Raw genomic sequence first — 23,935 nt, forward strand, 5'->3', positions numbered from 1 at the left:
TCTACAAACCATGTTTTAAAAGAGAAACCCATCTAACTTTTCTTTACACATACCCTCAATAAATCCCTTTTTCCTATGTACCACACGTTGTTCACCAAAAGATCAAGCACCACATGCAAGTATACTGTCTTAGAAATTGTACAAGAAGTTTTATAAAGCTGTCCATGGTAGTGGAAAAATACTGTAAAATAACCAATTGTTTTGGACATCCCTTACATGAGACATAAAATTGCATATTTAAAAAATATTATGAATATGTGCAAGGACTACATAAATAGATGTGGCTTCTTTTTACAACATGGAATATAAAGAAGCAAGATACAATGAAATTGTTGTATGGACACCATAGCTGTAAAATAAAAGAAACATTTTTTAACGAAATATATACTATTTGTGCTTAGAGATCCTTTCATCTGGGCAGTGCTGTACAAAGTTCGGGCAAGCACGACTTTTTTTTTCATCGCATATCAGTTCCCATTTCACTGCTGGGCGGAGTTCTCTGCCTACGAACCTCACCGCAAACGTCCGCACCTCCCGGAGTGGCTGAGTCTAGTTATTGGTAGGGGTAGCGCGTGGAATCGCGCTTGATAAACTTTAAATGGGACGTCTTACTTCATTGCTGTTTTGTTCTCGTCGTTTCGACTTAAGGATTGTATATACAAATGCATTTAAGGAAAGAGCTGAACGCTGTTTATCTGAGAACAACCCTGAGAACTATTATTAAATCCTTTCTTGCCATGCCACGGGTCCCTCTTTAAGTTGTATGGCCGTCTAATAGCACTATGGAGGGGGCACATTTCGAAAGATTTGGAAGCGGTGAAAGCAACACTTCAGGCTCTGAAACCTTGTCTGAAGGAGAGCTCAGACACAGCGACACGGAATCCGAACACCAACAGTGTGGAGAATTCAGCAAGCGTTCTTTAGACTGCGTGATACTAAAGCAAAAAGGAAAGGAAAGTTGTGAGGGTAAATCGAAGGACACTCGCGAAAATGGGAAGTTGGAGACTGAAGATCACGAAGAACATGAGCAGGATGAGGAGGAGGAAGAAAACGAGGACGAAATGGTAAAGTATCTCAGAGTCAATGGTTGATTACCTGACAAAGCAACAACACAAAACAAGATGAATTCTGTTGCTCATCGTGCATCGCATTTCACTCCGCTGGTTGAGGGAACTGGGCAGACAGGTGCGCTCTAAATTAAACCAGGTAACATTGTTTTCTGAGCGAAAGGGCTGCTGGCACTGGAAAACAGGTTTTATTACTCTTAGGTATGGCTCACTGCCTAAAGTGCTAGAAAGATAGAAGTCGGCACACTGAAATAATGCTCTGAACACCTTTAATATTGAAAACTGGATCTTCATTAGGTCTCTATTCACTCATGAACATGTGCCGTTAATAGTCAAAATTTCACGCTTTCATTTACAGCGATTGCGAGAAAAAGACTTGTTCTTTTGCATTATGACTTCCCAACTCCTTCCCCTGTCAGCCATAGCACACTCTTCTATGATTTGATGAGGCATGCCCGAATCGGAGAGCCTTGTGTGAAAATTCATGTTCACCCATTTCTTTGTGTGCAGAATGAAGTCAGCAGGGCTCATAAATCTTCATGGATTAGAGTAAAAGGGTACGGCTAGCCAGTAAGATCTAGTGCATTTAATAAAACTCTGAGTGACCAACAGACCTTGTGTTTAAGTTGTGTGTGTGTGATATGTGAAAATGTGAAGGAGATAAATAAGAGAGAAAGAGAAAGGGAGAGGGAACGGAGAGAGAGAGAGAGAGAGAGAGAGAGAAATGTCATAGAGTTGAACACAATCTCATTAGTGCCATTTTAAACCTGTATTCACCCAATTTAACTTATATTGTGGAAACATTGTTGTTGCTCCACCCAAGACTGGTTTCACCAGCCTTACTGAACAATTATATATCCAAACACTGCAAAACAGAGATACTCCTCCTACCCTGCAAGCAAAACATGAGCTTGTCTCACAGTCTGTCTTTGCAGAAGGTCAGTGACTGTCAAGATATAATCCTCTCTGATACATGTAAATGGTTGTAAAGATTTCAAAAAGGTTTAGTGGCTACAGAGAGGTCACAGAGTGGTGATGCCCCGAGAACTGGCTCAGTCATTGTATTTTGCAGTTATTAAATTTGAAGAAGGAAAGCCTTCTGAGAAACAGTGGCTTATCTGTTCAGTCTCTTAACACTTTGCTTACATTAGAGTTCAGCTGTAATAAGCTATCTGGCCTCTGTTTATACTTCCTCCGTGTAGGTAGACTACACTAGGTAAGGCTGTTTAATGTTACTAATACCTTAGCTAAATGAACTTGTCCTTTCATGTCATGCAAACTAGTTCACATATTGGTGTATGTCCATGAGTCACTATTTAAATTGCCCAGTGTTCGGATTTCGGAATCCCTGAATATCCAAATGGCTATAGAAACCACAGAAAAGACTCTTTAGTTTAGGTTTTAATACATTTCACCAGCTGTGATGACTGAGTTTCAAACTGCTAACGTCACTGAAAAGTGTTCGGCAGAAAAATACTGAGGCAGTGGAATGAATAAGATTTTCACATGAAGAACTGTTCCAAGATCAAACATACACACACACACACACACACACAGAGTTAAAACACAGAGTTGTTTTTAGCTAAGAACATCATCATAAAAAGCCTTTGACCATTAGATATTGACCATTAGAGATTCTCCTTGATTACTCAATTTGAATTAAAGCGCATTAGGCAGAATTCTTGATACACTTGATTAGCAGATTGGAGACTGTCTGTTGTACTTAAATATTCAGGCATATTTTCCATCTTGAGTGACTCACTGAAGCTGATTGTGATAACTTGCGGTAATTATGCCACAGTAATGATTCCAGATGACCAGGTGTTCCTATTTGAAACACTGATTCTGTTTAGCCATACATTAACATATGATAAACATCAGTCAAAGGGAAATTTACTTTCTCGTAAAGTGAGCACACCTGATCAAGTCGGACAATATTTCGTACTTACTTCTGAGCTTTGATTTCAGGGGTTACTTTATTATGTTAGGTGGTGTCTGAAGTGATTTACAGCACACTTTTTTCCATTATTTTTTTTTTAATCAGAAGTAATGTATTACATGGTTTTCAGGAGGTGATGTCATGTAAAGACCTCTTTCAGACCTTCTACGTGAAGGGAACTTTGCTATTTTTTTTTTTTTTTTGGTTCACAGCAAATAGTATCCATACAAAACTTGTCATTGTATTCACAAATATACGTCTCAACAGATTTAAGCAATATAAATTCTTCAAAAGAGGCAAAACAATTTCTTTGGTTCAAGCTAACCACTATGACCTCATTTCAGTTCTCATAAATAGCTCCTTCTGCTTGTCGCGTCTCCCTCTTGAATACAGATCTAAAACGAGTAGCCTTATGAAAGCAGGTTAGACTGAGTGCCCTTCATGTGTCTTACACCTTAAGATCAGTGTGTTCAAAGTCAGAGAGGAGAGAAGAAGAATGCATGGAAGAGTCCACCATGTCTTTGTCCTGTGACCTTACATGATGGACTTTTCTGACTGTGAAAGTGTTCCTGAGAAGAGGTTCTTGTCTTTTCACTGCTGCTCTCCTTTGGAAACAAGTTCACAAATGAGTCTCTAACCTAGAATAGTTTGGTCAAAAGGTACTGTTTGAGGTTTGCTCAAAATGAGACATTTTTGGCCATAGTTTTCATTACGCTACAATTTCACTTCACCTACAACTACTTTCTTTCACAAACTCAGACAGCTGTAAATAGATTTCAGCTTAATGATGACTGGCAACAGGATAAATATTGGAATTGTATCATATGAGAATCGGCACTCCATTTCAGTAACATGTGGTCTTATAACCTGCTACTTTTTTAAAAGGCTTGGAGAACTAATACTCCATTTCCTGTTTATAAATAAGTCCCGGTTTATTTTGGTGGCCCTATAAATGGGATGTCCAGTCTCAGTGGAAGACTTAGGGCCTAAGAGGATTCCCTGGTAATCTGTTAAAGGGTCCTCTGACATCTCTGCTGGGTGATGTCATGCCAGGATGTTGGTATGATGTTTGCTCTTGATCCATCCTCGTTCTGAACATGTGGGATTGTAATGAATGAAATATAGATTGGTAGATGGCTGCAAATTGAACGCGATGGCGCTGCACAGGAACTGGACTGTGGGGGAGTGCACATATTCTGATGGTTGTAAGGTAAGCCCCTCAACAACACATTACTGAACCATCAGTATAATCGGAGATGTCAAAATTGTCTCAGCTTTGTCTTGACGTGCTCAGTCTATTTACTAACAAGAAATTCATTAATCCATTTTGTTTTGATTTCTTCTATTTTGTTGTTGCATATATGTGGTTTTGTTTGCAGTTCAGTTGCTTATCGTTGTTGGGCTGACTCTGTAATACAGTATTCTTGTCATAGTTTTAGAGTGCTTGGTCAATCTATTGTCGTGCCTGGATTTTGTTTCGAAAAACTGCCTGTGACATTGATCCGTATCATACATGGCTGTTTTGACCAGCATTCTAAGAATTTTTCACCTTCAGGGAAGTTTGTCCTGTGAAACCAAACAGAGTTGTTTGATATCAAACAAAAGACATTCAAAATACAGGCTCTACTGCCTAATAGCGCTAAGTTAGATGTAAGGATGCTGAATAATACTACCTGTAATGCCAGCATATTAGTCATATCAAGAACATCTCTGACCTATTTAATAACAGCTTGCAAACATGCATGATGGAAAGGTAGTTGCACTATAGTTCTAGCTGCCCACACTGATCTGTTATTGACTATTACATCCACTGAAGTGATCCACCTCTGCACAGCGTTATTCATGTACCCTTACTGGGTTTTTAGGGATAAACACCAAGATTATGGGTGTTTAGTAAAATTTTGTTGTTGTGTTGTCATATTGAGCATGATTTCTTTTAAAACATGCTGTTACCTGAATGTTCATTTCTCTCTTCTGAGATTATGGGTCAGTTATGTTTGAACCATTTAAGGCTCCAGTAATCATTATTGCCATCATTGTTTTGCATATTTCTGATATGAATTATGTTTTAGTTCAGTTCAACTCAGTACTATGTAAACATCATGTACAGAGACCTTTAGATTGGTAGGTGCATTACTCTACAGCAGTACACTGTATAAAGAAAGTGTTTCAGGTGGGGTGAGTGATTCAGAGAGCATACAGTCCTGTTTATAGTAGAAGGTCACTTCAGTTTCATTTTAGTATTCATCATTTGGCAAGAGCCTTACACAGTGTGAATAGTCAAAATCATAGTTATTTCTGCAACTTAAGTAGATGTACTATGGTAGATCTGTGTTGAAAGTGATCTAAGGTCATCAAATAACTTGTGACCAATGATTTAAATTGTGTTTTGGTATATACATCATAAATGAAAACAAAATTATTTCCCCACAGGCATTATTTAGTAAACTGATACTCTCTTCCAAAGTTCTTGACACTTAATTTGTTGTCTGTTTGAATTAGGATGAACTGAACCCCTTAAAAATGATATAGGAGAATGTGTCCAGAAGCAGATGGCTTTAACACAGGAAGCTGTGTCCCCTGTGACAGTGTAAAGAGTTTCAGGATCAAAATCTGCTGACTTTCTTACATGGGAGGGAATATTCCTCTGTGAGCCAGAGCAAGATTCCTTAGAGCCAATGGGAATGCTTGCCGTACAGCGGACTATGTTTGTCAAGCTGAATTCTGGCGTTTGGAGTAGAAACATCTTTGACTTCTTTCAGCAGCGCATGATTTATTTGGGAACGGAATGTGGGCAGGGGTTGAGGTCACACAGGGGTCAAAACGAATCATGAATTTTGCAGAAATCTAGAGAAAAATCTCTCCTGCATCAGTGGTGATTGAAGGAAAAGTCTTTGGTGTCACCCAGATCCCATGCAATAGTGATTAATCTTGCTTTTGTAAGGATTTCGTAAAAGATAAAACTCAGCTGTTACCTTTTTCATCCTTCTTCTTTCATGCACATTTTCATGAAAATCTGTATTTTAAAACACACAGTGTTTGGCAATATGAATGCAATTTTTGATGTAACAGAATGAAAGGACGCACCTTTCTCTGACTGATCTGCTGGCCGCTTCTCCAGAGAATAAGCAGATTGGCCGTGGCTGTTATTGCAAGGAGAGTCAGTAAGTGCACAGTGCTAAATTTTGTGTTGTCTTTCTGGCCTTTTGCTGAAGAACAGGGAGAGGGGCTGTTATTTAAGTCACAACTCTTTTAAAACTTTTCTAAGAATGTGGATTGATACTGCCCAAAGCCATATAGTGCTGGCACCAGTCTCCATGGTTTCTGTGTCTCAGCAGAATGATCAGTTTCCACAGTTGCTTGTTTACACAAATATGCTAAGTGCACAGCTTCTAAGGTTGGTTAACACATTCTGAATCATCCTAGACAATACGATTCAGTATGGGATTGATTAAACTCATTGTTGAATAAGTAGTAGTTGCATAAATGTGTGAAAATAGCATGTCATCCCAAGAGTGTTGTCGTGTCCTTCTTACTACAGGTGCCAAGCATGTTTAAAAGTAACTTAAGTCCAGTGGAGATTTCCGGTGGTGTAAACTGCCAGACAGACCTGCAAACTCCTGGTTTGTGTATGGGCTCAGGTAGGGGGACTGTGTGAGGGATTAATGACTGAAAGAACTGAGTTTATTTGGTCTTAGACACTTTGGAGTGCTGTAACCCTGAGTTTGTCACTTAAGGACACTGATATCAACCAGACTGCCTCTCAAGCTGGTGTCCCACTTCCTCTTAAAGTGACAGCTACCTCATGTGTTACTTGGGGGATGACGAGTTGAGTGCAGTTTACTCATGTTACCATGCCACAGGCTGTGCAGGGGCTATTCTGGGTAGCAATGAAGCAGTACAGATCATGGTTGTACCCGCTCACGTGTAGCTGACTTGAGCATTTGTTGTTGGCCCTCATCAATCAGCCCATTAATTCCAAATATGGGTACAAATTTTAGAGGTGATGTTCAGAGTCTCTGAATATGACACCTTGTCAGCATCAGCAGGTGTAACTGGGATAGCTGTGTACTTGCTTGCTTCGACTATCAGAACTCTCAATGTACTTTAAGAAGTTTGGCTATGATATTGTTTTAAAATCTCATAATTTTACCCTCAAGGGTACTAAAAATTATGCAAACATGCCGTGTTCTTACAGAGCTGTGAAGAGCTAAGATTGCTGTCAGTGAACATCTGCAGACTCGGACATTTGATTTTACTGCAGCAGTAAAATGGTCAGGCCATATTTACCTCATGTACTGGGCTGGGCATCGGGCAGAATTAATACCTATGTGGTATCCAGCAGTGCTATGTTAGAGCTAATTTATCAAAAATCTCACGGGCAACCAATATTGTCTAGCATGCTGCTGAAAACAGAAAAGCTTTAAGTACACTGAGCTGTCATGAGAGGATTTCAACACATAAAACAAACAAACAGATGAGGCAATGACAGACAGATTATGGCACACTGCAGTGAAGGGCATGATGAAAGAGAAGAAGCTGTAATAGTGGCTAGTTTGTGGAGACATACTTTGTTATCCTGTTCCAGTGTCTGATGCCTCACTTGACAAAATGATGGAGTTCGCTCAAAAAATAGGGACGTCAGAGCTCCACGGTTTCAGCACTGTTCTGAACTGAGAGGAACGAGTATGCGTAGAGAGACAGTTTGCTTTTTCGTTCGGTGTGAAACTGTCAGGGGAATGTAATGGGTATCCAAACGTATTGTCGCTGACCTTACCTATCATGTGTGAAGCTTGTATGGACTGGCAGGAAACATTTTAATAAATTGACAGTTTCAGAATAATGTGATCCAAATTTTTTTCCTCATCTTTGCTGTCTTCTACTGTGTTCTGGTAGTCTATTTTTGAGACAAATGTTATTATGAGCTGCAGTGGACAAAATAATATTAATCTGATTTATTTTTTGAAACAATCTTTCACATTATCTGTGAAGGTGCATTGGCTTATTCATTAGTTTGAAAGTTGTCTTTGTCTTGGTCATCTTGGCCTAGTGTTCCCTACCAATGCGCTGTAATTTCTGTAATTTCTGTCCTACTGTAATATTTGATTTGTCTCTGTGTCGAATTTTGAGATTCCACTCTGACATTTTTGGATTGGTTCTTTCTGGATAGTATCCTGAAAACACTGGAAGATTTGTTTTCTAAATGGTTTGTAGAAAATAAAATTTCATCCATGCAGAACCAGGAATGATACCTGCTCTTTTGTATAACTGACTGTATTATATTTACTCAAAAGACTGAACAAGAATGACTTTACCAATTTGAATAAAACATCAAATCTCTCAAATAGAAGAATTGCTTCCTGTCTCTGCTCTGTTTATTAGATGATTATCTAACCGTTTATGTAACACTCTAAATTCTGATTTTCACTCAGACAAGAGTGTAAATATTGAAGTGAAAGAGGGGGAGATAATGTTTGAGTTCATGACAGGGGATTTTTGCTGCACACAGATATACCCCTTGTTTTTCACCCAACATTAAAAACTGTATCTAAATCATCTGTTTCCTAGCAACTGCCTGTGCAACAGATAACAATCTCCATTTACAAAAATAGAGAGAGAGATACTGTAGTGCTCACACAACAACAACAAACAACAACAGCAAGGAGTTATCTCAAATGCAAATGCCAGTGCAACAAGGGGTTCATGATAGTATGCATAATGTGAAGATGTCATAACATGTTGTTAATACCCCTTTATGCCATCTGAGTGGCCTTTCTACATCTGAACACATTTCCATTTGAATATGAGTGGTCTTTGTGTTAGAGATGCTCTATGAATTCAGTAACTCAAAATAAGCTGCTCATTGAGTAAATTACCTGTGCTCCTTCAGGTTCATGAATGGGTGTGGTGCTAAGCCCTGCAGACATTTTTTGCTGTGGAAAGACTGTCCTACTTTTTACTGGCTGTCTGCTTTATGCAGTTCCTTTGTATGTCTTCATGTTGAAGATGATTAGGTTGTGAACAGGTGGTGGAACATGATATAATGACAGAAAAGATGTGTACAAATGACCTGCTGTTTTGTACATTGACATACTAGAAACTAGAGCTGGTCTGATTGGATCTCTGCCTGGATATATAGTAGACTCTTCTATAGCTCCTCCATGTGTAGTCAACTGGGTCCTCATTTGTTCAAGCTTGACACCAGGAGAGACAGCCAGCCCCTTTTTTTACTGTGCGCAGAACTGGGCCTCTTGATCAATTGAGCTATATGACGTCAACTGAACGTAAGCTCACGTTTCCCAGACATCCTAGACAAATGTTTAAAGTGATAGGATGTAAATGGAGTTTAGTTGTCCTTGTTTATTTCTGTATTTCTTTCTTGATGAGCATGTAGTACTCCCATTGTTACTGTAGAGCTTTTTCAGTTAGAATGGTCTTCCGCTTGATTTGATGGCAAATAGATCTATCATATAATGGAGTAATGTCATGGAATGATCCTTCATCTCCTCTATTTCGCTTCATTACATTAATTGAAGGGTTTTTGTTTCATCTTCTGTTTCATTCAGATTAAGTGAAAAACACTGTAAAAATGCTGAAAAATCTTCTGGTGCCATGGTGCATTTACCACACAGTTAGTTGATATTACTCAGTTAAAGCAGGCCAAAGGATCATGTTGATGTTGGACACATTGATTGTACTCAAGAATGTAAACAACACATCTTTTATCCACAGCAAAATAGTGTTGGTTGTGACTTCAGCATAGGGTTTTTTGCTCTGCAATTGTTTTAAGTCAAACCTTTAGACACAGCCATCATTCATGGTGTTTTTGACTATAACAGAGGAGGTGTTTTGGTTTTGCACCATTTGTCCATAAAAGACTGTAGAGTCAGACTGTGGTGGGTCTGGACAGGACACCGTGGCACTAAAGTGCAGGTGGAGAGGAATGACATGGATCAGATGTCACGGCTTCCAACACTTCAACATGTTAAGTTGTCACGTTGTACTTCCTCTAACAGGGGTATAGGATCAGTACGGATTTCACAGATTTACACTCGCTGAACCCAATGTTTGTTCACATATAGATTTGGGATGAAGTTCTTCTACCGTATTTGTCTTTGATGCGTACATATCACTGTTTTATTTTAAAAGCTTGCTGCACTCTATAGGTCCTACACGAAATGAAACAGTTTTGATTTTCTGAATATATCCCTTGTACCACAATCTGAGATCAGATCTGGTCTTGGCTTCAGTAGGGCTGTTAACTCCATCAAATGCCTGCCAGAGGCAGTTGAACAGTATCTGCCGTGGGGCATTTCAAACTGGACCTCAGTAACCATGCAGATGGAATGTCCCAGGTGACAATGAAAGATGTTTTTCTTATTAATTTTCCTTTGAGTTCATAATCTTCTTAAAGGTTATTGACTTTATTCTCTGTATATTGAATTTATAATTACATAACCCTTTGTAATACTGTTCAAGTATTTCTGAGCTTAGAGTGGGTGCATGTCCTCTACTCTGCTGTTCTGGACAGTTTGTCCATGTAATACTATGAAGAGCAGAACTTCAGTGAGGGGGAGCTGCACCTTCGTTTACATGAATTGCTTGTCAAATGATTTTTCTGCTTTATTGAAGAAATGCACCTTTCTTTTGCAATACCCACATATAAAAAACAGTCTTCACTTCACAGGCATGAGAATAATCTGATGAGAGTAATCAAACTGAAAAACAATTCAGAATCTCAGTTGCAGTTGTGTGTAGCCAGTTCAAAGGTCATTCTGTGTGAAGGCTGGCCGACAGTCAAGATGTCAAAGTTTTTTGAAATTCACCACAAAGATGAACCACAAAAAACTGCAAAGAAATGTACATTACAGGATGGAATATTTACACAAAAATTGAATTTACATATAAAAAATATTTTCAAGACTTGGATGTAAAAGAGTTTTAAAAAGTTTTTATCATGATGAAAAATATATAACAAGCATCTCAAAAGTAGCACTTTGAATATTTTTGAGAGTTTTGTTGTTGTTTGAACAGCCCCTTCAAGCTCAAGAAAAGAGTTTGAAGCAAACTATCAGTCCCCAAACTGTAGTTCAGACCCAAAGTAGTACAGTGCTCTTTTGGGTAAGACATTTAAACACACATTTTGAATTGCTGTATATGTTTATCTTGCATTTTAAATTGTAATTATGCATTAAATATTGCACTTGGCTAGCCCTTGGTTAACTCAATGCATCATCACTGTTCCACAGAACTTGGCTGTTTATAGCTATGGGTGTAAATATGACTCATAGTTTGAACTATAAACACACCAGATGCATTATGGACATTTATGACTCAATTTGTTTATATGGACAATACTGTAGCTACAGTGTTTTGTGAAAAACATTGGCTGGAAACCAACAATGATCTAATTCTGTTATATTTGGAGTAATGCCAGTTAAAGATGGGTCGACTGTTTCTCAGGCTTAAGTTACAAATTACTTCCTTATGAAAAAAGGAAGTGAATAATACAGGGGATGGAGCAACTGGACAACAATTATGCATGTTGCATAGTATAATATAGATCTCTCTGATATTTATATATATATATATATATATATATATATATATATATATATATATATATATATATATATATATATATATATAATGCACAGTCAAGGCAATAAAAATATATGTGTGTGTGTGTGTGTGTGTATATATATGTGTATATGTGTGTGTATATATATATATATATGTGTGTGTGTGTATGTATGTATGCATATGTGTGTGTGTGTATACACATTTCGGTATTCTGATTTTTTTTTAACCAGTTTATGTTTTTATAGTACATCACAATAATATTTCAAGAAGAAACAGAAGAACATCACAAGAAATACAGATATGAAGGATAGTTTTAATATACATTTTAAGCTCCTGTGCAAGAACCGTGAATAAAGGCATGGCAATGCCAAAATCGTACTTAGGGGCATTAAATTTAGCTAAAATTACATTTAGGTTCATGACATAAAACTGCTTTACTGTAACTTTAGCAAAATTATTGAAGCCAAACAAAACATTTTCAAGATACAGTGAGAAGTTAGAGTCAGTATAATTAACTATAAATCTAGCCAAGTCTTTCCATAACAATTTCACAACATCACAGTACTCAGAGTTCACTCACAGTCATTTTGCAGTTGACTCACCAGCTTTATGCCAGCAGAAAACCAGTCACAAAATAATGATTTTTCTTTTTTAAATAATACATTTCTGTTACTCCAAAAGAAATATCTGTGGGGAGAAGGTTTGTGCTTATAGATCATAGACCAAGGAAACAGCATTTGCTTATGGAAGTTGGGTATAGTTACAGGAAGTTTTTCAGTTTTATAGTTATACTGTAAAATAAACTGTAAAATAAGATTTGTTAATCCTGGAAGTACATAGTGAGGTAGGTAATTTCATAATATATTTGTGTTTTTAATAAACTGTTTAATCCAGATTATCTTAAAAGTGTTACTGAGAGTACAAAAGTCGAGAAAATGTGAAAATAATCATAACTGATTCCGTAATATCTTGTTTTTCCAAATAAATCTAAATATAATTTTATCAACTGTTTTGCATATATGGCTATAGACATATAAAGATCCACCTGCATGTGAAAGTCTGTTCAATCTTTTTGCTTCAGTTAGTAAGACCCTACCTTTCAAAGATAGATCTCTTAATTAGCCACTGGTTCAGATTTTTTGCCGTTGTGACGGGATCAAGGTTTGATGTATCTTTTAATTCATTGCCCCTAGAAATTACAGTGTCAGAATACTTGACTTTTTCTTTAATAGTAATGTCAACAACTTGTTGCACCTAACGGTCTTTTATTGATAGTAGTTCACATTTATTAATATTTAAACAAAATCTAGATGCCTTAGAGAAGGTTTGTATCACACTTATTGCAATGAGGATTTGATGAATACATTTCATTAAATGTTTCTTCTGCAAACTGATTAATAATGATTTCCACAAGATCCCCTTTAGATTGCTAGATTTAATATGCTCATTAAGATGTGTGCATAGTTGTAAAAGGTGAAGAGAAGTTTGAGATGCTTGTCTGATGTCATATTTTGAATCAAATCCGGCAAATGCCGTATATCTGGACTGGATGTGGTAGGCTGTTTTCGTTGCTCTCCGTTACTAGTAGGTTATCGATTATGTATTCAAACAGCGCCAGCAACGCATGCTGTTTGTACCCCACTCCTAATGTGTAAAAGGGAGTGACAGCTCTTTTTACCAGACATATGTCAGCAGTGCTGAACCACTTCATGATTTGTCATAAATACACCAGATTAGCAGATTGCAAACACAATTTACCTGAATTATCTACAGGGGGTACAAGGGCAGAGAACTTCACTACAAGCTCAGTACACTGTCTGAGAGCAGGTCAGGACACCTCGACCAATTTGCAGAGTACAACAGAACAACGAAAAAGAAAATCTCTCCCAGCACACCATCTCCATCTGTGGCTGCAGTCTTAATTAGGCTTATAAAAAAGAGGTTGGTCCTCTGGAGAGGACTAACTATTCAATAATTAAAGGATTTCCCTCACAAATAGTTTTGTAATTCAATTTCATTGAAAAGCATAAATCAAAAGCAAATGATTTAATTTATGCAATGTTACAAAACAAATTGACAATTACATGAAAAAAAAACAGCACTTGGTATTTGGCCCATTGTTTCCTGAAATTTGACTTCCTCTTTGATCAAGAATGTTCATTTGTGTGTTCCACTATAATTAACCCTTGAGTTGTTGCAAGAATTTCTGTGGAACATGCAGTAAACCAGTTTGTCCAGTATGTAGTATATGTATTTGGAAAGAAGTTTTAAATTATCAGTAAATCATTCTGTATATTGTGAATTATGTTTGTGTGAAGCACATGAGTCATCCCGTTAAAATTTTTAGAATTCTGTCAAAATTGCGCTGATTTTTCTCCATTATTAATATTCTTTTGGTTCAGATATTGCCATCTAACTATTCTACCCCAAAGAAATGACCAGGCATATAGAATTTCACGTTAAACATTGAAGGTGTAGCAGTCCAGACATTTTCATTTCGGGGAAAGCAGGGAATCACCAGCAATAACTGTATGTTTAAATGATATCATATCAAAACTGATGGCTTCTTCTAAGCCAGTTTTCAAATAAAGCCCTCTGCTGGACTGCAGCAGAATTAAGGCAATGACCACTCTTTCCCTGGGTCGTTCAAGCTCTCTTTATCTTCGAACCATATGAATGGAAATTTGTACAGATGAAACACAACATCCTGCTATGTAGACAAATGTGTGTTATGCAATGGGAGCATTGCTGAGGTAACCGGTACCTTAAGGGACCAATGAAACCGCTAAATTCTTGACTCTTAGCGTGTTTTACCCTAAAGCATTAATGACTGTATGATTGCACCAGATTACAAGGATACCATTCACTGTAAAACTGTGAATAGATGTTGAGAGGCGTTTTGTTGGGGTCAGCTGTGTTCTCTTAAGCACATGTTCATTCAGAAGATCAAGTGAAGATTTGTACAGGATGAATGCCCTTTATATTCACATGGATGGGCACTCTGAGAATATTTTTCCCCAACACATCTTTGAACTGATTGGCAATGTTGTTAAAAAGGGGGCATATGAGGATTTGAGCCTACTGAAACTAGCTTTGAAAACCTCTTAACTTTGATGTTAGTTGGGGAGTTATCAGCTGTGTTTGACCATTTCTTTTTCGGTGTTGCACTCATGCTTGTGAATTGACATGAGCAGAAACAGTGGGGAAACCTCTCTTCACAGCTTGTATTCTTTGATGTTTAAAACTTTCGCTGCAAGCCTTACATTCTTGCTGGTGGAAATTTGGCAGTGCAACCCTTTATTTCCTCATCCCTCTAGAAAAACAGCAACACACCTTGACTCATCTTCCTGAGCTCCAGGCAGCTCTCATACCCCTGATCTGTTGCATTTGCAAGAGGGAAACCACAACTTGATCATTTTGCATTCCTGTCCCATGATTCATTTAACAAGATAAAAGGGAAGAGCTCTTAGTTGTCTTAAGAGAGCAATAATGATGGGTAATTGTAATTGTCAGGTTACATTTGGGAGCATCATGAATTCAGAAACATGTATGGAATACATTCTGTAGACAGAAATATATTTTACATTTTGCACAGAAGCTCTTAAGTGTCAAAATAATTCAGTTTATAGATGCTTCATGTCTTGAATTACGCAATCCGTTTGTAAACCTGTGCACATAATTTTATTAGGGCTTTACTGTTGCCTAATTATTTTTGTCAGTTCATAATTTTCTCTAACTCGTTCCCTCTAGAAATGTCTTGAATGTTTATTTATATTGAAAGCTTTTGAATTCATAAACTTAAGTTGGCTTGGGAATGCTACCAGGCTATATTGCACTGACGGCATTTAAAATATAAGTGCTTAAAAAAATGTTTTTTTTGTTTCGTCTTTTTCCATCAAATCCTTAGCAACATACACCGCTCTTGCGTCTGGAGTTTAGCATCCTTCTTGTTTTTTTGTCTGAGGTTTATGCCATGGGACATTCTCAGGATTTTTCTCCTTTAATTGCTGGCATAGAAACACACTCATGCACACGGACAGCATCACAGACTCTCTCTTATATTTGAGGTGGACTGGTTTGAAATGGTGAATCGCTCCACTCGGAGAAGCGGGTGTTCCTCCCAAGCAGATCGCACACCAGATCTTCGTGTGTTTATATTCACAGGGAGGACCTCTTCCTCTGTTTCACCATTGTTCTACTGAGGAGGTGTTACAAGTACACTGCTCCTTTCATCTTCAGTGTTCTGTGTGAAATGAAGACGGTCTTATAATGTCACACATGCGTACATGTGGATTATAAATAGGGGAAAATTCTTGCCTGAAGACTCACGCTACAAACTGAGTGGTTTGTGGTCTTTTTGTTTCCATAAACACTGTGACAGTATATACATTTCAAAAGACTGTTTGTTTGAGCTGAAGATTGAGATGGGATAAATCTCTTCTTAATTCTCTTCTCTCATTCTTCACACCATGCTTGTTCAAGCTTGTTGAACATGCTTGAATTTTGAGGACATACTGTGGCCAATATTTACTTAAGTAGTGTCTGCTGAGTGCACTTACTTGCATCATAAAAACATGTATTATTGATGACTTGAATGGCTTAATAATCTAGCTGTTATGAAATCTCATGGTTAGGCGGCAGTGCTAGATTATTGTACAGGCAAATGTAGCTTATTTTTTAAAGTTTTGTTTTGTGTAAATGACCTTTGACTATTGCACATCATTTAAGAGAGTTAATTGCCTTATTTTTAAAGTGAGATTGCGTGAATTACGTTATATAATAGCAAAATGAATCACGGTGTAATATCCATCATACTGGACATGTTCCTCTCACTGTGGCTTGGGTCCAGAATAAACACTGTTCTCTAAGGTTCGCTCTAACAGTAATGCTGAGTGTTTGATTCCCATTATAGAAAACAATTAAATTGTGTATAATACAGCACTAGTGAGTGGATTGCTTTGTGGTTGAAGTGGTATTGGGTGATGAAAAATCACTAGATCCTCTTAGAAAGCTAAAGGGAAAGGAGATCAATAGTTATGTAATGTGTAAATGTTTTGAATCATAGTAACATGTTCCATTTTTGCTGTGTTTGTTTTTGACCTTGAAATCATAGCAGTGTTCCAAACTGAGTGGTCTGGCTTGGCACTCAGCTGATTTCATTATGTTTTAATGTTTATGAATCCCATACCTTAAGGGTTAATAGGTGTGGGGATTTTATACATTTAATAGCAGTGGATTCATGTCAGATGATGTGAACACTTTATACATTTGTATTAGTGCACTGATGTCAGAAATGATAAGCTTTAAGATAGCAAAAGATTCAACATTTAAGATTTACCTTGGCTTGAGCAATGAATATAGTGCTGTATGAGAATTGCTTGGATTGTTTCAGCACTTAGTGTATAACTGAACTAAATTACTGCATCAGATTCATACCACAGACATAAACCATGAGAGGACCTTCCTTCACTCGAATAACAATGGCCCTTAACTATTATTGACAACATAGAACTTGTTCTTTTTTTGTTTTACATTGCAGGTTGTGGATTGTCAGTGCCTAAAAAAAAAAAAAAAAAAAAAGGTATATTACCCAATTACATTTAGTTTTGTAAGTTACTGTCCTGCATGGCAGTCACCTGAATCTGTGAGTGAGGCTGAGGCATGTGTCCTTTGCTGCTCACAAAAACACCTAGTACATTCTTGACAATGTGAGTTGTGTAGTAGCGAAAAATGATGTAACATGCTTGCATGGGAGTGCTATTTGCCTAATGTAACTTGCAGTTTCATGTAGTGGCTGGCTGCCAGTGACAGTTGAGCCATGAAGTGTCCGTGAGTGACCAGAACTGATGCAGTCGCTGTTTACTTGGACTCCTGGCCATAGAAGGCGAGCATGGGACAGCTAGGGCTTGAACCATGACTCCCAAATATGGGGTACACCTCTGCAGTGTGACCGAGGTGCTCCTTATTAAGGAGTGTCTTAATTCACTGATTCGTCTTGGTGAGCTAATTTTTTGTTTGGCCTGTTCCTCTTTTTTAGCTCGATAACATCCTGTGCCCACCGCCCATGCCCTTACGAAAGTCCAGCAACCCTGAGGTGTCCTATGGCTCTGGTATTGCATTCAAGTTCAAACGCCAGCTCAGCGAAGATGGCAAGCAATTCAGGAGAGGCAGTCTTGGGGGTGCACTTACAGGTAAACACACACTCTGTCGCACTTTCTATGTCTTTGAAAAACACCACACATTTAAAATGTTTTTTTTTTTTTCCTTTTTATTATTTTATTTTAATTTTAAGCAGGCTGCACACTAAAATTCAGATATGAACAATATATAAGTACATTTTAAAAAACAAAAAACATTGAAATAATTTCAGCTACTAAGCAGTGAGACCTCCTACTGTATTTCAAATGAAATTATTTGACTTTTTCAGGAAAAATAAAAGATCTTTTCAACACAAATAGACCACTCTCAGTGCAGAGTGTAGTGATGGTCACCTATGCGTAATGGTTGTAGAGAACCCGTTTCATTATTTCCATAATTTTGACTCAACTGAATTTCTTAAGCTGCTACATCAGTTAGCTTACAATGCTGGGCAAATCAGAATTATCAGAATTAAGAATGGACTATGACTGTTGATTGGGAAAGGCAGCACTTACACATTTATGTGTTTTTGTATTTGTGTACATATGGACATAGACACACAGCAGTATATTATACATACAGTTGTCAAGATGAGGGCTGTCGCACTGAAACATAGTTAGACATGTTTTTGTAAGACGTGCAGGAAAATTTGGATCTGTTATTTTTTATCTGTCACTGGCTTGTTGCCCAGAATTTCAGGGCTTCTATTATATGTATGCATTAGAGTGACTCTGAGGTGAAAAATGGGGATATCCTCAGTGCTTTGAAAGATGCCTGTGAGGAAACCGTTTGACATTTAGTGTGAATCACCGTTTTCCTCCTTCATTTCCTGTTTTCTTTCCAATATGATCAGTCCTTTAGTGAAGTACAGTTTAGAATGTCTCTGCAAAGTACCACACACACACACACACACACACACACACACACACACACACACACAAACACACACACTCTCTATTGCTCTCTACTTCATCTGTGCACATGTTACACTTTTTCAGATGTGTGATTAGCTGTTCATTGTAGAAGATTAGCAGGCTTCGGGGTCCATGGATCACCGCATGTAAAATGGTCATCTGTTGAGATGATGATATTTGGCCTTTGTTCGACAACTTGCAGTTACATTGAATCACAAGGCTCTTGTCTGGGCTGAAAGGGCCTGGTTGCTGCAGAAAAGGTGGCTCTTATCCCAAGCCCAGAGAGCAAACAGCTACTGATTGATATGTAAAGGATGTTTCTTGAATAAGGCGACACCGTGCTGTGATTCTGCAAGCCAGAATAAACAACAGTGCGTTTATTCTGGTGTGCACAGTAAACACACATGGAAGCACAGTCATATTATCATGTATAGAGGGGAAAAAAACAACCTTAACCAGTCCTCACATCTGTCATAAGTTTATGATATCATAGAGCTGCAGCAGTTCACAAAACAAATAAGACTCAGTTTATGACTGAGATCACAGACAGTTTACGAACCAGAGAATGGGTGTGGCTTAATGGAGGAGACGGCTGGTCGTGTCTCACACTGTATTATAGGAGAGCTTACTGAGAAATTTTACCCTCCCTGTGATGGCCCTGGGTTTTATACGCATGATTAAAAAGAAAATAACTGTTACCTTTCATGTGAATTCATCTGGAGTTGTGATCATCTGGGGACTCATTAACATTTAAACTGATGCAATATTTTATAAAATGCTTTGTGCTGTTTGTGCCTTTGTGAGTCTTTTTAGTGAAACTGTATGTGATAAGAAATTGATTAATGACAAAGACTGATCTGTTGATTTTCATCTAGACTATAATAATTTGAAAAAGATTAAGAAAGATTTATCCAGTTTGATGAACAGTACCAAAGTTAATGTATATGTGCTCGACAATATTGGCAGTTTCAGTGTTTCAGAAACAGAAATCTTTATAATTATGGTTACTGATGCTATTGTGATAAATATTTTAAGCAGATTTACATTTCGCAGGTGATTAATTGTACCTCTGTTGTAAGTGTCATGGTTTCACAGTGTTGTTTATTTATGTTGATTAGACAATGTTTATCACAGTGATTTTGGACTGAGGTAGCTGTGCTAATATGATACATTACTATTCCCAATTTCAGATACTTAAGTAGCTGGAGTCACAAGGCGTATAACACATGATGTACCATAAAGAGTAATTCTCAAATCAGGAAAAAAAATATCCACTGCTGATTATATCTTTTTCGATATGTTGAACCATGTATATCATTTTCATCAATTTGGTGTAATTTGGTCTGACAGCACTTAACAGCCATCAAATGAAATGTTATGGTCTTACTCCTCCAATATCTGAAGGCAAATGAAATTTGAGTCTTCACGCATTTGAAATGAAGTGCAGAATTCAACTGTGGAAGCTAAGGCGACAGACCTTCCTGAACAGGGCCCAAATAGGTCCTGACACTCTGCAGACAGGATGTGAATATATAGCCTAAGGCCGCAGGAACTGCAAGGTTAGAGAGGACAGGTTGAACAGCCTGACAGGAACACACTGGCACACTAACTGTAGTCTCACCTGAGACTGCAGAGAAATGAGTATCAGCATCAAAAAGCCATAGAAAAATAGCAATATCTGTTTTTGTAGCAATTTTTTTGTTTTAGAATTTTATTGAATAGTCAAGTATTGGCAACATTATTCTGTAAGCCAGTGCCTTTTAGGGCTTATGGATTCTTGATGCACTGCAGAGCTAAAGAGCAGGCTGGTTGTTCTTTTAACTGGGTTTGTTGATGGTGTACTACCAAAGAAAACCACACTTGTATCCAAAGAATGCCTGGTATCACGATCCAAAAATAAAAAGGCTTGAACCACCTGGTCTTACTATGCCATATTCTCAGATCAAGGCAAGCTGATTTTAATGTTAATATTCCCTCCAGTTCCATGTATAAGAATGGCTGTTCTATCAAAAATATCTCATTTTTATGGTAGAGCCAAGAAAGGCCTATTCCTTAAAGGAAAACTGCAACAATAAAGCTTTGTCAATCTGGAATTGTGGCGTCTTAGAGTGATGTTTGCTGATATCTATTTAGAGAGAAAAAGATTGGCATTCAAATATAAGAAGATTTTATGTTAGAAGATGTAAATATTTGATTAAAAAATACAGATTAAAAATGTCTCACACACACAGCCTACTTATGCGTGGTCAGGGCTTTCTTTGTGTATTTAGTTCCATGACTTGGTTTTGAACCATTGCTTACCTCACACCCAGGTGTGCGACACGTTATTTGGTCTCTCAGCTCTTTAGGTTCTCCTACAACTTATGGAATGGATTTCTTGCCAAATTTCACTTCTAAGATACTTAGAGGCTGTGTGTGCATGTATGGGTTCGATGGATATCTGTGGCGCTTGTTTGACCTGTCAGATATCTCATGCTGATTAGTGTGACTCTTACGTAAGGATGGAGCACTGCTGATCTGGTCTAAGTGGATTGAGTAGAAGCAGAGAACAGACTAACCCTTTAAGACAATTATATCCTCAGTCACCTGAACACAAATCATAGTGTGGTCAACACCATCACTCCAGTAGACTTCAGTATTTTGAACTTCACCAGTTTTTTGAATGCCGTATTCATGTTTACAGCACCACTGACATGCACCAAACTGAGTAATGTGGTGGGCATTTTTTTTTTTTTATCTCTGGGTCACTGACTGTGTTCTGTTCCACAGGGAAGTACTTGCTGCCCCATACATCCACCCAACAGGCATGGCAGGGTTCATCAGAGGCCTCCAACCTGTTGCGTATGCGCTCCCAATCCCTGGGCATGTCTGCTCCTTCTCTCACCGCCAGTCTGGTACGTCTCCGACTATTTCTCTGCATCCTCACACGTTCACTGTTGCCCACAGTATGTTTAGGAACTCTGTACATGCTTTCTCACAGCGACAGCTCTATCTAGAGATCATTGTATGAGTGTAACTGGTGGGATTACTAAAATTATAAAGCCCAAATCCATATATGGTAGTGATTAAGTGTTGGATTTCTCTGTCTGTGTCAGAGATCCCAGAAATCCCTCTGTTTAATATCAGTAATAAAATGAAGTGATATATAAAGTTGTGACTGACATGAGGGGAATACACACTGGAACATAAGACATATTCTGATTACAGGGATCTGCCTATTTTCATATATTCATGTCATTTGAATTCCTAGACTAAAGTTACACACTTTGTGAATGCTACATACTTTATTTAAATGTTAGTGTACTTCTCATCATATACCATACAGCATAAACACATATTTTTTGTAATCTATACTGTTGTTTTAGGTTTTCCTTAAAACTGAACAAACTTTTTTTGTCCTACATTTTCACCTTTGATTGCAGTTTCAATGACTTCACATTTTGACAGTGTCTTAAAAAAAACACTGGAGGGTGCTGTTGCATGTAGACATGTGAACAGTAAGGCATTGTTTGTGGCACTTTAATCTCCCGCCAAACTGTCGTGTCCATCAGAAGGAACAAAGTGCTCTTTCATGACAGTACATAAATCCTATCCTATCAGATACAGGGTTCAGGATGCTGTATGTCAGTATAGCTGAAGCAGTACAGTTATTCTATCCCTGTTTTGCATGTGATTTTACACCAGAGAAATGTCATCAGATGAGTCATTTATGAAAGTGAGCACATTCTGAACAGTTTTCATCCTGCCACTGTCTAGAGAAGCAGATGTGTGATTTATTTTTGGGGCCACCCCTTGTCCATTTAAAACCCTGATGAGCTAGTTGTAGGTTTCATTTTGAGGACTATGTTCCTCAAAGAGGAAAGAGGAAAAAGAGCGATGCTCTTTGAAGAACAATTTCACTTAATTCTTTACTTAATTGTGTGCCAGAGCACTGTAGTTGTATGTTAATAAGAGAAAAGAACACTGTATTTAATTTTCATGAACAACTAATGAATGAATGAGAATTTATTGATTATTCAGACTGCATACCAATCTGTTACTAGGAACCACCTGGTCCTTAATTATGGTTATCTCTCCACCTGTTTTAAGTACATTTTACCACCACGTGTTTTAGAGTTATGATTAGACGGCTCTTATATTGAATGTAATAAGGATATTATTTATCTAAAAATGTAATACATTTTTTTCATTTAAGATATTGCATTGTTTCTGTTAAAAAAAATTGAAGCAGAGACATGTAAGGTTGAATTCCTTTGGTTTAAGGTGAGCTCACTGCTGTGAAGGAGTCTCCAGGTCCTGTCATATCTCATTTGCCTCTCCTCAGTACCGCAAAACCCAGGCCTGGGCCCCATGTTGGGCACCTGATTGAAATTAATGATCGCCAAGGACAGGGTCAATACAGCACAAACAGAATGTCATTACAGAGGGTCCTAGCTGCAATACCTTCCCCCCGCGTCTGCCCGGCAGGGTGTCTGATATTTCTTCCCCTGTTTGGTATCAGTCTCAGCCGCTTGGCATAATGTTTGGCTTTATCTGCCAGTTTACATGCCCCTGTGTCTAACCAGCCTCAATGAAAATCAATGCTGGCTCACCAGGCTCTCCCACTCTGTGTGGACTCCGACTGAATTGCTAATGCCTTTCCCCTCCTCCCCCAAACCCCCCTCCCAGCCCCTATGCTATCTTCTGGATGTACCGTATGAAAAATATAAAGGAGTTTTGACGTCTTGGGAATGTTGGCACTATTAAGTAAAAGTGTGCCTGTGGTGTAAAGGCGATGATTCATGTTTGACCTTGGAAAGATCTTCCACACTGACTGAGAAAGAGGCAGCTTATCTCTTTTTCTCCTTGTGTACCTGGGGTTGCTGAGGGACATGGACTTTCCTCGGGCCATTTTTAAATTCAGAGACGTGGGTTCTGTGTAAAAGCGGTGTGGAGAAGAAGAGGACAGACCACATGAAGCAGTATTTTCACATTATCTCAGAGGATGCAATATATCATATGGCTGGGCTGAGCGGTTACCTCTAAATCTTGCATTAATGTTCATTTGTATGTATGCGTCTATATAAATTTCAGAATTTCCTTTGTGTACACATGTACAGGTATTGATAGACATCACAGCTGGGATCAAGTGAGGTTGTGTCATATGATTTCTTGTTTCATTACATCCTGTTGTCATTGCTGGTAATCACTGATGTTCTGTTGCTATAGTTGATTGTGTCTGGACATAAAGTTTTGTTGACAGAGGACTTGTTCCAATCAGTTTGGCTGTATAATGATTTTGTCTTTAAGGGTGT

The 23,935-nt window shown here is 38.0% G+C and overlaps 1 protein-coding gene across 1 annotated transcript in view; it reads left to right on the forward strand.

Annotated features, from left to right (window-relative positions):
• The first annotated feature begins 619 nt into the window (after nucleotides 1-619).
• Nucleotides 620-23,935, forward strand: part of mast4 (microtubule associated serine/threonine kinase family member 4) — an 83,176-nt gene continuing 59,860 nt past the window's right edge. The window contains exons 1-3 of the mRNA XM_030767248.1: nucleotides 620-1,064; nucleotides 17,627-17,780; nucleotides 21,411-21,535. Coding sequence (XP_030623108.1) covers nucleotides 783-1,064; nucleotides 17,627-17,780; nucleotides 21,411-21,535 — 561 coding nt within the window. The 5' untranslated portion in view covers nucleotides 620-782. The remainder of the gene's footprint in view (nucleotides 1,065-17,626; nucleotides 17,781-21,410; nucleotides 21,536-23,935) is intronic.

Source organism: Chanos chanos, chromosome 3 (assembly GCF_902362185.1).
Source record: "Chanos chanos chromosome 3, fChaCha1.1, whole genome shotgun sequence".
Taxonomy (NCBI): Eukaryota; Metazoa; Chordata; class Actinopteri; order Gonorynchiformes; family Chanidae; genus Chanos; species Chanos chanos.